This window comes from Podarcis muralis, chromosome 1 (genome assembly GCF_964188315.1).
Source record: "Podarcis muralis chromosome 1, rPodMur119.hap1.1, whole genome shotgun sequence".
NCBI classification, from domain to species: domain Eukaryota; kingdom Metazoa; phylum Chordata; class Lepidosauria; order Squamata; family Lacertidae; genus Podarcis; species Podarcis muralis.
Window position 1 is genome coordinate 107,465,023 of NC_135655.1, and position 13,507 is coordinate 107,478,529.

At 38.8% G+C, this 13,507-nt stretch overlaps 1 protein-coding gene and 1 long non-coding RNA gene across 3 annotated transcripts in view; one reads left to right on the forward strand and one right to left on the reverse strand.

Moving 5' to 3' along the window:
• LOC114605777 (uncharacterized) overlaps positions 1-13,507 on the forward strand; it is a 402,747-nt gene that overhangs the window by 15,160 nt on the left and 374,080 nt on the right. The window lies entirely within an intron of this gene.
• The window catches only part of FIGN (fidgetin, microtubule severing factor), a 126,686-nt gene that overhangs the window by 2,388 nt on the left and 110,791 nt on the right, over positions 1-13,507 (reverse strand). For both annotated transcript variants that reach the window (XM_028747345.2, XM_028747337.2), the window contains one exon: positions 1-7,773. This exon is cut by the window's left edge and continues 2,388 nt beyond it. In XM_028747345.2, the coding sequence (XP_028603178.1) occupies positions 5,525-7,773 (2,249 nt within the window). In that variant the 3' untranslated portion in view covers positions 1-5,524. The remainder of the gene's footprint in view (positions 7,774-13,507) is intronic.

Consider the following 13,507-nt stretch of genomic DNA (forward strand, 5'->3'; position numbering starts at 1 on the left):
ATAAACTTTTGCCTCTTTGTGTATTGTAAGACAACAAGGAGGAATGACTGCATTCCCAACCTTGGTGTAGAACAGAACCATTTTATAAATATTTAACATTCTATAGGACTGATTCATATATTCTCACACAACTCTGTAGCAAGGCTGACCCACACTGCCGACATTCTACATATCACCGAGACAGGGAGGTGAAATTTTCCTGCTTTCAGTCTAATTGTCTTTGACAATTGCAGTGCCTAGTGCTACACTTCTTGTGTTGTATTTAAAAACAGGGGAAAGAATAGAGACTTGTTCATTAAAGATGCAGTATCCCTGGTTCACAAAAAATGTATCTGGCAGGTTCAAAATCGAATGTCAACCAAAGGTCTTTGCAGAGTGGGAGATTCAGTTCATGTATTGACTAGTCCCCAGTACAGCTGCTTCTTTTGAGTGTAGGAATATTTCTGCCTCTGTGTTTACTAATGTGCTTCATATATGTATAAATCTGCAAATGATTAAGGAACAGAAAGCTTTTTATCTTTCAAAGGAAAGTGAAAGCAAAAATACTTCAGGTTATGTATATATGTACAGATAACTATTGTATAAACACATGCACACATACAAGATGAAATGAAGTTAGTGTTGTAAGGGGAAGGCATGTTGATCTTCAGTTCTGGAGCATATGCTTACCAGGAGTTTTACCTACGTAAATCCCATTGAAATGCCTGGGAAGTGCAGAAGTGGGCAACACACATGCATTTCAATGGATCTTACGTAGGAGATTTTCCTAGTAGGCTAGTGAAGAAAGCTAACATATACAGCATATACTTTAGAGATTAGGATAAGATAGGCATTTCTCAAATCAGAAGTAATTCGAACTGATGAGCGTGGGCGGCAATAAATGGTATGAACAAAATTTAAAGTCAACTTCAATGTTTTATTTTTGAGATCTCGCTTTAGAAAGGAAATATTTCAATTTCATAGAATGAGGTCTGCATTGATTTGAATGAAACACATAAGCTGGTCCTTATAACAGTCTATTCAAAGTTACACACATTTTCAGGCAGCAGAAACCTTTGTTTGCAGCTTTTGACATGTAAACACATTACCATCTACCAACATCTGTTGGAATTAATTGGGGTTTTTACACTAGATTATCTCCTTTCGAAAATTGCCTAGCAAAGTATTACGCCAGCCCATATAAAATGACCTTGTACTATTTTACAGAGCATAGCCCCTGGACAGATGAGCTAGCTTTCCCAGATGGTGCTTTGCCTATGTGTTTTACTGGGAGGTTTTATTTTCTCCTTGATGGGTTTGAAATGCACAAGAAAAACCATTTTACCCATCTATCTGCATTTGAATAGAATACAAATTGACTAATAGAGAAATATTTTGTGCAAAAGTAAATAGCCTTAAACTGCTTTCACATTCCATTGATCAGCTCAGTCAGCAAACTTTTCACTACTATCTTTAATGGTCTAAATATTTTGGGGAAAGAAGCATGCCAGAAATGTAGAGCATTTCTGTATAAACTCATATAAAGGTCATGATGCTGCATTTTGAATTGGCCTTGATAATTTGGCTGGCATAAAATTGTCCCTGCTTTTTCTGTTCTTGGAATTGTTATTGTAGTTGAAGAAGAAGCCTCATCTTATGCAAATAAATGGTGGTTTCTATTATTATCTCATCCCACACATTTTGATAGGCTACTACAGCCAGCATGCAATAGTTGTCTACCCCAAAGTATTCAAAGAACATTCCAACAAGCTATCAGGCAGGGCTTTGTTGTCCTTAACTAATTACCAGTTGTACAGAAGGAAGAGTTTGGCAGGTGCAGTTTCAATTATCATGTAGATATAATGGTGGGAGAAGCTGAAACTATTAATATTCTCCCTTCTATTAAAGGCACATGAGATCTGCCCAATATGGAATCTGACAATTCTTGCCCAAAGTTTTTATTTATTTATTGTTGATACAGAACCCATAGTTCTGACCAATGGAAAAAGATAGCAGATACCTTCCTACAGAAGCCATTTTAAATCCACAGAACACTTTTATATGTTGGTCATATTGATTCCCTCACAAAAGCTAGTCTTCTCTTTCATGGATCATCCAACACCTTAGAAGCTTAAGTCAGGATCCATTTCTTTTGTATTGAAACATATAGGGTACAGAAGGAAATGTAGCAGCATAAGAAAAGAATGGCCCTATTCACATGGGATGCATGAAAGCAGTTGCTTCCAACTAGCATAAGGATAGTTTGTTAAAAATGAACAAATGGGGTCTGAGCACACTGGACAAAGGCTGTGCGATTCCATTTATCAGTGAACTTCCATTGGCAGGAACTGATAGAATATTATAGCTTGCTTCCAGTTGGTAGGAAGATAGGGTAAACAAAAGTATTTTCCTCGTGTTATGTAAAGCATTATAGCCACTAGCTGCAGCTAGCTACCAAGTGGGATGAAAACCTAATCCCCTGGTGCTTGCATCAATGGATTCAAGTGGGTAGGTGTGGGGGTGTGGGTGTATACACACACACACACACACACACACTTTTAAATCTTTCAGCTTCATTATTTTGCTTTTTATATTTAAAGCTAATTGAAATAATAATTACCTTTCCCAACATATATGATGTAAAATGGGAGCCAAAATGTGACCTGAAAATTCTATTGAAGTAGTTTTTAATTTTATTTAGTGGGCTATGGGGATAGAAAACTTTATATTTTATGTGGTCATGTATATGACATTATGTTTACTTAAGTTTAGTTAATAATATTGATTTAGTAGAAAGCATAGAATTTCTGGTGTGAGCATGAGTTAGTTCTTCAAAACATGCTTGAATCTTTCAAATGAGCACAGCTTGATAGCAAACACAAAATGCAATGTGTAAAAGATGAAAAACAGATCAGCAATCTGCATCAGCAAACCTGTCTGCAAGATCAATGTGAATCATTGGGAAACGGGATACTTGGGCTTCACAAACAGAAAGGAAGATATAATAGAAGAAATGTAAGAGTATTGAAAGGCAAAAAGGAAGGCATTCACTACTTGAAAATGCAAAGCATCTTACTTTACTGTATCAGTGAAAGGCACTGTTTTTTTTTTAAATGCACCTTCTGCCTTAAAAGCAACAACACTAGATTTAGATTGAATAAAAGAATTGCTAGAATGTACATTTTGGTTTATTTGCTCTGTTCTTAGCCATGGATATTAAAAGAAATTTTAAGAAATTAAAAGGAAATCAATAATCAGAAATAAAATACAATCTACCTACCCACTATTAACTTTCTCATCCCTAATGTTTCAACTGACTAAATGTCAAGTAGGATAACTGGAAAGTAGCTTTAAAGACACAAAATAACCAGGTAACTGATTGGTCTTTTTCTCCTTAGGGCTTTTCAGTGCATTTATTTCATGTAATTGAAGGTACATTACTTAAAAGAAACATAAAATGCCAGTGCTTTGCAAGTGTTTTGCTACTCTCTCTTTAAAGTAAACAGAAAATCACTTCAAAAAAAGTGGGGGAGACTGTTCTGCTCGTGTGGCTGTAAAGGCTTGGATTGCTACAGTGCTCAGAGACATTACCAGCATCAGTCAGCTGTCATGAACAGAATTGCTCATAAAAGCATTAAAGAATAATAAAAAAGACAATGTGGAGTGGAAGCACAAAAAGAACAAAAAGCCACACATGCTAGCTAGCCTGCCTTTCCAGAAGGAAGACTCAGCAACATTTGCCCTCTCTGGACAAGGAGGGAAGAGGTAAAAGATATAGATGGGCTTCACTCCAGAACTGAATCTTCCTCCATCCCCTCCTTTCCCTTCCCTTAGATTGAAATACTAAGCACACTTCCTTGGGAGTTAAATCTCCTGGAACTCTGGGCAACTTACTGAGTAAAACGTTCATAGGGTTCCATTAAAGTCATTAAGGAAGTTAGCATCCTAGATGTAATCCAGCTTGTCCTCATCTTTACTTTGCTTTCCAAAGAGGAATTTAACAAAAACTGAGGTAGAAATAAAATGGTGGGCACATTTACCCTAAAAAAAAGAGAGAGACAAAAATGGAAGAGACAATGTACACACAACCCTCCCCCAGCAAAAAAAAGCAAAAAAAATTGCTTCGTCTTTTGGAAATGGAAGATGAGGAAGAAAATTGTGATTGGAGGACTTAAAATTTTTCTTGCTTTTTTGTTCGGTTACTATCTACTGCATTGCTGCAAACAGCTTTGCAACCCACAACCTTTCTTAGTGACCTAGAATGATTTTGTTCTATTGACGCAGTGAAATAATCAAGACACTACATCTCTAACCATGGTATAAAAGCCATTGTAGTCTAAGGTAATTTGCCTCTCAGAGTCCTAACTAGATGTTGCCTTTGACTGTCTCAGATGATTACTTAATTCGACAGGGTGGCTTTCTTGCTATTGGTGGACTGTCTACCAATGTGTCACAAAACTGTCAAGGACTTAAGGACTTCCACACACTACTGCCATGGAAATTCTCTTGTTCCAATTTGATCCCCAATATTAAGGGGGGGGGGAGAAAACCATTTCCTAAACACTGGGATACCCTCTCTGGTTCTATTTTGAAATGCTGAAAGACTCATTTATAACATACTTCAGCTTGCTCCTGGATACATTCAAAATATTTCTCCTTGCCATTTTTTTCCAACTGTTGAGGTAAACATACATACATATTTAATATAAAGTAACATTGAAGCCTATCCTATTAACTCTCAGCAGTACATAGTGCTTTCAACACATTCCTTTGAGGTACTGTACAAATCACAATCACTTTCCTGAGTTTTTTTTCTTTTTTCTTTTTTTGCAGACAGAACATTAAAAGAAATGAACTGCAGAAATTAAGGTCCAGATTACCATTACCCTGTTTTACCTGTTCTTAGTTTAGTACTGCAGAACAGACAGGATTGAGGAATACTGTTGCTCTTAGTTTAGCCAAAAAAATAATAATAAGAAAACAAAATAAAAATGTAGTTCTCTGTCGCAACGCAACCATTCATTTCTTTAGTCCCATAACATTTTGAAGTTAAAGCTCTTTATATTAGCACATGCCACCAATGTAATTGTGAGGCCAACAAAAAAGAAAAGAAAATGAAAAGAAGGGAGGGGGAGAAAGCACCACTTCAGGCACTTGACAGCAACTAAATCTCGAGAACAGCAGAATGGAATCAACACACAGGGTTCATGTCCTTCTAAAAATCAAGCCACTTGGCTCCTTGCTCCACAGCGAGAGTGTGTTGTCTAGCCTGAAGAGAATGGAGCATCAACAGATGCTTTCTGTCATCTGTGGCTTTTCAGATCAACAGCTCTTGTTTGATGCAATATTCCTTCAAACCTACACCTGGCTCTTTTGATGCAAGGTGATCATTGTCCCCCCCCTCCCCCGCACAGTACTCTTTCACAATTTTAACTCTACTGAAGAGGGGTTCCATGCCCTATGTAACAGGTTTGTGTGTATGTATGTATGTATGTATGTGTGCACGCACCAACATTCATTACATTTTTTTTAAAAAAAAGACTTGTCACTGACTACAACCAAACATTTTGTTCCATTCAACATATGTATCAAGCTCTTTTTGAGATATGCTAGGCTGTATCTTGCAGAAAGCATTTTCAAAGTCTTGATATGTAATGGGCCTCAACTGGCTGGGCATAATGGCTGAAAGGTCTGTGGCTGGCATGGCATGGAGTGGGCCTACTACCGCTTCCTGACACAAATGAGCAACATCTAGTCCAGAAAAGCCTTCCGTGCGCTGGACAAGCAGTGCAACCTCCTTGTCATTGAGACAGTAATTGTGCTGTGATAGCAGTTGTACTATTATCTGGTGTCTTGCTGTGCTGTCAGGAAGTGGGATTAAAAGTCGTTTCATGAAGTACCTTCGAAGAGATTCATCTATTTCTTCCGGTTTACTGGTGGCACAAATTACTACTATTTGGTCCTCAGCAGAAGTTAGCACAGTGTCCAGCTGCATAAGGAACTCAGTTCTCATTCGACATACTGGACTGTGTTCTTCATTCACTTGGGATGAAAGTAGCACGTCAATGTCACTAACAAAAATCACTGAGGGCTGGCGACACCTTGCCACAAGGAAGGAGGCATGAACAATTTTTTCTCCTTCCCCTATCCACTTTGTGACAAGACCAGAGCCAGTGATTTTGAAAAACGTGGCTCCCAGCTGGCTAGCTATACATCTGCCCATTAATGTTTTGCCTGTTCCCCGAGGTCCAAACAAAAGGATGCTCCGAGGTAGAGCACTCAGCCCATTGAATGCATCTGACCTCAATACTGGCCATAAAACCTCCTCTTTAATGACAGCCTTTACCAAATCTAGGCCAGCAATGTCATTCCAGTCCACAGGAGGTCCTTGGTTGATAATCTCATTGGTTACAAGGTCAATGAGGTGTGCGTCAGTATTTTTCAGTTGCTCGTCAACAGAGTGGTTGGATGAGGTAGCTGCACGAAGTCCTGGGCCTTGCATTGGGTGAGGAAGGAGTTGTCTATGCTCATCACTGTGTTCATTCATTACTGGAGAGCTGTACTTCCCAAATGGTTCACTTGCTCTTGACCCAAGTGAATTTTTAGCAGTGCTGTAGGAAGGGGGTGTCAGAGCCCTACTGGACTGGCTGAATTTCCTTTGCTGTTCAGAAGCCATTATCTGTTTTGTTGGCTTAAATGCTAAGGATGGTGGTTCAGCACTCCTGTCAAAGCCATTCCCTCTGTTGGCATTTGAAATGCTGTTGTCGGGCATCCTGTACATAGGACTTTGTGTAGATCTCTGTTGGCCATAGCTGTAATTTCCATAACTGGAGTCCATTTCTCCTTGTCCTGCCATATAGAAAGCTTTTCTTTTCAGAGAACTTGCTGAACTGTTTGTCAGGGCAGAGGGTGCAATGGGCGTTAAACCATGACTCTGGTAGCTGTAACCAGGTACTGTAGTAGGGGGAAGAGGAGTTGGAGCAGGGATTCCTGAAGGCAGATATGCTGAAGGAGGAGGAGCACCACCAGGGCTATATCCAGGCCCAACAGCACTTTGAGGGGGATAACTTGCAGATGGATAGCTATAACTGGAAAGATTAGACGTTCCATTGTAGCCTGGTACTAGGGCTGGAGGGGGCGGTGGAGGTGGGGGTGGTTGTAAAAGCCCAGAACTATGCAGAGGGGATGGATGAGGTGAAGGAAGTGCAGGTGTTGGCTGGCCACTATAACTTGTATGCAAGTAAGATCCATTGTATCCTGTGGCATATTCCTGAGATGGGAGCCCTGAATGCAGACTGGGTACCGTATGACTTCCACATGTACTACTAGAATAACTAGATTCTGTCAGGTTACTAGCCACCCCAGGTGAACTCCCTATACTGGCAGAGACATCTGCTGGAGGGAGGGCAGTACTTACTCCAGCTTTGCTGGCAGTGATAACATCTGGGACACAGTTCATGGGATAAACACTCTCAGAGTTCAAAGAAGGCTGCCAGGGTTCACTTTCACTCTTGCGGCCATTCACCAGCCCTGATGGAGGCTCTGAGTAGTTACTTAGGATAGGCCGTTCAGCTGGCCCTTCCAAAATACCAGAATACTTTTCTGCATATTTTTTCAGCAGATTTGAGGCAGTTAGAGCAGAGATGTCATCATTAGCCCAAGCATACTGGTAGGTGCGTTGCAGGTGTCCACGGTAAGCTTCTACCTTGTGGGCAGGAGACCGGGTTGTTGAAGTGATGTCAAAGTGCTGCTCTGGCCACTGGGCATGCTCTGGCGTCCACTGCATCTTCAAGCCTGAGGATTGGGGTGGGGAGAACAAAAACAAAAAAGCCAAAATTAACAAGCGGAAAATACTGTTGCAAAGGCATCTAAATACATCCACTTGATTTCTTCATTTATAGATATAATAATTGCTGTGCTTAAAGTCAGCAGATTATTTATACATCCAACCTGCCTGTAAAAAAAAAAAAAAAAGATCACCAGTGGCACATTTTCTTGAAAAATATATACATGCCCCCCTCTTAAAATATTCTGCTTACAGTACAATCCTAACCATGTCTACTCAGAAGTAAGTAATAGTGAATTCAGTGTGGGATACTTTCACGTAACTGGGATTAGAATTGCAGTCTGATTAGTTGGGGTGTGGGAATATGTGATTTAACCCAGCTGGATGTTTTAAAAGTGTAATTTGGTACATTTTTGGTATTCTGAGCATGGATTCAATGTTAAGTAACATGTTTCATACCACAAACACTCTATCTTCCCTCATCAGTTTCAGTTTTAAATTTTAACATTTTTTAAAACACACACACAGGGCGAGAGAGAGAGATGAGAGAGAGAGAGACACGACACAGCTGACAGATCACATCTAGGATACCTTTCTTATTTGGTACTGAATACCTAGTTAGCACAGTATAATGCACCCTGCGCAGAACAATATGACACAGACATAGCAGGTCATTCCATAATCCAACTCTCATCTAAAGTGGTCCACGACAGTTTCAAATCTGCTTCGTGGAGTGCAGCAAAGCAATCTCCCAGGCAGCGCTCCGTTGCTTTCATCACACAAAGCCTACAACTCGGTATGAATTACAACTGGCTGCTCTCTGCCTCACAGTTCTGTTGTTGAGGCACTGGGAGGAAGGGTGGGGGGAGAAGAAAAGAGCAAAGCCCAAGCATCACTTGTCTGCCTGCCTTTTTCACTTGCTCTCCTTTCGCCTCCCTCCTTGTTCCAAACTCTCCCTTCCCCTCCCTGCCTCTAGGGTACATAGCAGGTGGGGTGAAACGAGAAAAGGAAGAATTAAGTGTAGTCTTCTTGCTAAAAGTTCAGCAAAAAAAGAAGAAGTGCTGGCTGTAAACAATCAGAGAATACTTAAGTAACGCAGTGTGACCAATGCATTAGCACAATTAACCATGCCAGGGAGAGAGAGAGAAGAGAGATATTTCTTTAGTTGTAATTTGGTAAGCCATTCCAAATGGCAAATAGAGTTCACCAGCATTAAAAAAAAAAAAGCTTCTTCAACTCTTACCTGTGTATCGCAGGCAGCATGAAGGCAAGCCTCAGCAATATCTTGCTCGTTTTACAAAAAGTGATTTTTATTTTTTCCACCAACCTGTCTTGTACCCTTTGGCACAGATTCTCTGATAAGAAGGCTTAGAGTAAACGAAGCATTTGTGTCACGGGTTCTCTTATGAATTCTGCGGTCTATTTTTGACAGCCTGTAGCCTCCTCATCTTGCTTTTCTTCTTCCCAAACCCCTTTAGCCCTCCTTTGCCTGACTCCAGAATCTTGACATGACCAGTTTAGCCCCGCTGAGCTAGACCTAACACAGCATACAGTTTGGTAACAGAATGGCATGTTTATTCCCTTCTGATTCCTTCTTCCTTGTTTGCACATCCGCTGCACCAGACACAGGAAGTTAATTAGCAGCATGATGCTGTGCTAATTGTGTTAATTTACAAGGTTTTAGTCAAAGAGAATCATGCCAGGGCTGGCACTGCTGTCAGGCTTCCAGCTTAATGATTAAGAAATACTGAAAACAAGGTGGGAAGAATTGCAGTAATTACACAATAAATTAATAGAGCAACAGGATTAATTTGTAAATATATTTTATTGCAGTTGTGCTCATTTGTATTGGGATTATTTAGGACAGAGTTTGTTATTAAAATTCACATAGGTTTTTGGGGGTTTTTTTGCTAACCCATGCTGTAATTTGATCTAAGAATTTCAAAAGAGCACTTGAGGTTTACCAGTTAGTATCTAAAATCATACTTTGCATAAGAATGTGTAAGATGTGCTCTAATTTAGTTTTATCTTGACAAAGATGTTGCTAACTGCCATACTTTCAACCCACATTTTCAAAATCAAATTTTAATTCATGACAGTTGGATGTTCACTCCTTCATTTTAAGATAAATCAGTAAACCTATAGTAAATATGAGGATTTAATTTCACCAAGAAAAACAGGTAAATAAATATGACAGCCATACAAAACAATTTAATTTAAATAAAATAAAATAGCCCCCCCTTTTAAAAATGTTTTATGTTTTTGATTTTGAGAGACTACAAAAACAGAGAAGGCTTCTGATTCCTTATGCATAAGCTAAAATATTTGAACAGATTAATGCTTCAGTTGTTATGTATGGAGGGAAATATTTTTTTTAAGAACTTTAAAATTTATTCATCTGCAACCTGCCAAGCAAATGATACAAATGGTATGTAATCATGGGTATAATTTACATCTGCAAAGCTTAATTGGTAAAACATTAATTCTGGAGTTAACAAAACATGCTTTAACACAATGGCTGCAGTCTTCCATGCATTTGTGCACTTGCCCCATTGAGGGAAGATAATCTGAATGCAGAACACAAGTTACTACTAATAATATATGGCATTTATGTAGAGTTTTAGAGCGTCCAAATTGCTTCACATGCATTAATTTCTTGCAGTTTTCATTACTGAGCCATGTTGTAGTAGTAATAACAATAGCAACAACAACAACAACTGTAATAACTATATTATTATTTCCATTCTGGGGCTGAGATAGTGGCTTACCTAATGAGTTCATGGCAGAGGTAAAATGTGAATCAGGGACTACCTGATGCAAACAGTATGCTGCACCAAATGCAGTGTGAGCACAAAATGCTATAAAGCAACTGTGGGGGGATGCATTGAAGCCACTTCCTCAAATGGATCAGTGCCCACTATATTCTTGTACTACTCTCAATGCATCGCTTATAAATGGTATCAGTGTTATGAACCTGAAACTTTTGAGAGTTTTGTGCACTTCTTAGGCAGCGTAGGAGCAGCAATACAGAACACCACCACCCCTTAAAACGCATGCCAGATTGTACTGTCAAATATACAGTGGTACCTCCGGTTACAAACTCAATTTGTTCCGGAGGTCCGTTCTTAAGCCAAAACCGTTCTTAATATGAGGTGTGCTTTCGCTAATGGGGCCTGCCGCTGCTGCTGCCTCACGATTTCCGCTCACATCCCAGGGCAAAGTTCACAACAAGGGGCATCTACTTCTGGGTTAGCGGAGCTCGTTACCCGAAGCATTCGTAAGGAGGACGGTACATGACACGAGGTTCCACTGTACTGCCTTCTGGTGCAATCTGAATTAGAACTTCTGTGCATTTGCACAGATGTATAGGCATAATCTGCATCTTATAGTAGTCACTGGTAAAAAAAAAATCTCATTGATTTTAATGGAGTTACGCAATATTGCTTATCACACAGTAACTATGGGGTGGGGTTGGGGAACAGGGGAATGCAAAAGTTATTGTTTATTGTGGAAACACTCTAACAAAGTGAACAAGCCTGTATTATGTTAAAATGTTTAGTATGACATATCAACTTTTAAAAAAACTGATCTTGAAAAGCAATTAAGTTTTTTCTGTATTTTCATTCCTCTGGTATAAATAATCACATGCATCAAAACTATTTATTTGGCATAATTACTAGTTAGCCCATTGGTTTCAGATTACTATCCTAGTTGTGAATCTGCTCACTGCACAATAATTGAAAGTTTATTTATTGGTGCATATTGAGTACCAGTACATTTAACACAGGCTGTAAAAGCAGCATTTCAGAATTACAATATGAATTTAAGGAAACAGGACTATCCTCATAACCCAAACTTAAGCATTTGTTCTACTGCATTACAATTATTAGTGTGATTTGTAAATTAAGGGTTAACTATAAAGCTATTATCCATAATAATATAGAGTGCACTACAACTGCCTTATCAAGTTCAAAAATAAGAAATATTACTGGTTATGGTGTTTGTTTCGTTGGCCTCTATGAAGTTGTACTGGTCAGATATTTTGGCAAGCAGCAATATTCTTTAAAAATAAGAGACATCTGGCAATCCTTTTATCAGCATGGCAATAGTGTTTCGGATAGAAAAGGCAAGCTAAGCAAACCATACTAAGGAAAAATATTAAGAAAGAAAATTAAGGAAGTGTTATTATAAAGAGCAAAGATATGAAATTGTCCAAATCTGGACAAAGAAAACATTCAACAACAGCTTTTCAGATATTATCAAATTAAAAAAAGATTCTAGGGATATGTGTGTGTGTGTGTGTGTGTGTGTGTGTGTGTGCACAGACAATACTGTTGCAAATTCATTTTTGACTGTTGCATACAGTATTTTGTAGTGTCCTGAACTGTTGTATGGATTATGCTTAGACCAATCAGGTTTTTAAAAAATATTTTACTCTCTCTTATTTAATTTTTTTTTGGGGGGGGAGCTATTTCAAAATACTTCATGCTTTTCAAACATCATATACCATGTGCAAGCAACTTCATAATTCTCTCTCTCCCTCCCTCACTGTGTCAAAATTAACTGAAAGTAAGCGGGGGAGGGGGAATCACAGTTAAAGGCTGTCAAGGCTTAACACATCCCTACAGGACTTGTTTCAGAATCACAGCACATATGGGACCTAATCCTGCAAATGCAAACTGTCAGTTTTTCAGCTCCAAAATGACTGAACCTGTCCAGAATTTAATGTAAATCTAGAGAAAAAAGCACCTTGGTGATCATTCCGTTCAGTATGAGGCATAACAAGATAATATTTATTTTGTTGTTTTAAACTAATATAATACAACACACCACTACAAAAATATGTGTTATTTCTTAGTGTTTCTATTCAATTTACATGATTAAAGTGATTAGATTTTATAAGAAGTTAACATCACTTAAAATATAGTAAAATAGCCAAACAGAAAAATGCAGATATCAATCGTGTTTAAATGTAGAATGAAGGAGAGAAGGAAAATGGGAGGAGAAAATCAACCTGCATTTCTTCAACTGCATTTCATGCTGTGGGTGTTCAAACTTGTTTTGAACTGTACAAAGTATCTTGACTAGCTTTTCTGAATATGCCTTCAGAGCAAATCAAGGCAAAATAAAACAACTGCCTCTTTTCTGTGTTCTATACCCTGTTAAAGGACTCTGCTCACCTGTACATTCCATTCCTTTTAACCATGTATACAAGTGTTGCATTGAAAGAGCTGGCCCATTGAATTAAATGCAAACTAGTAAAGCTGTAAATAAGATACACATCCATCATCCATTAGAATACATGCTTTGTTCATGAACATACCTCACCAAAGCTTTGATGTCATCTCCAAGACCTAGAGTTACCTGACCTCTGATCTCTGGAAACAACACAAGCAAGTACAGTGGTACCTCGGGTTACAGATGCTTCAGGTTACAGATTCCGCTAACCCAGAAATAGTACCTAGGGTTAAGAACTTTGCTTCAGGATGAGAACAGAAATCGCGCAGCAGAAGCGGGAAGCCCCATTAGCTAAAGTGGTGCTTCAGGTTAAGAACAGTTTCAGGTTAAGAACAGACCTCTGGAATGAATTAAGTTTTTAACCCGAGGTACCACTGTACTAATTTCTGACAATGTGCTTCAGGTTAAATATCCACTAAAAAGTAGTCACTGGAAATAGTTGCTTCTCATGTGCACTCTTGCATGTGATGTGGGACATGAAACATATTGGGTGGAATTCAGTGT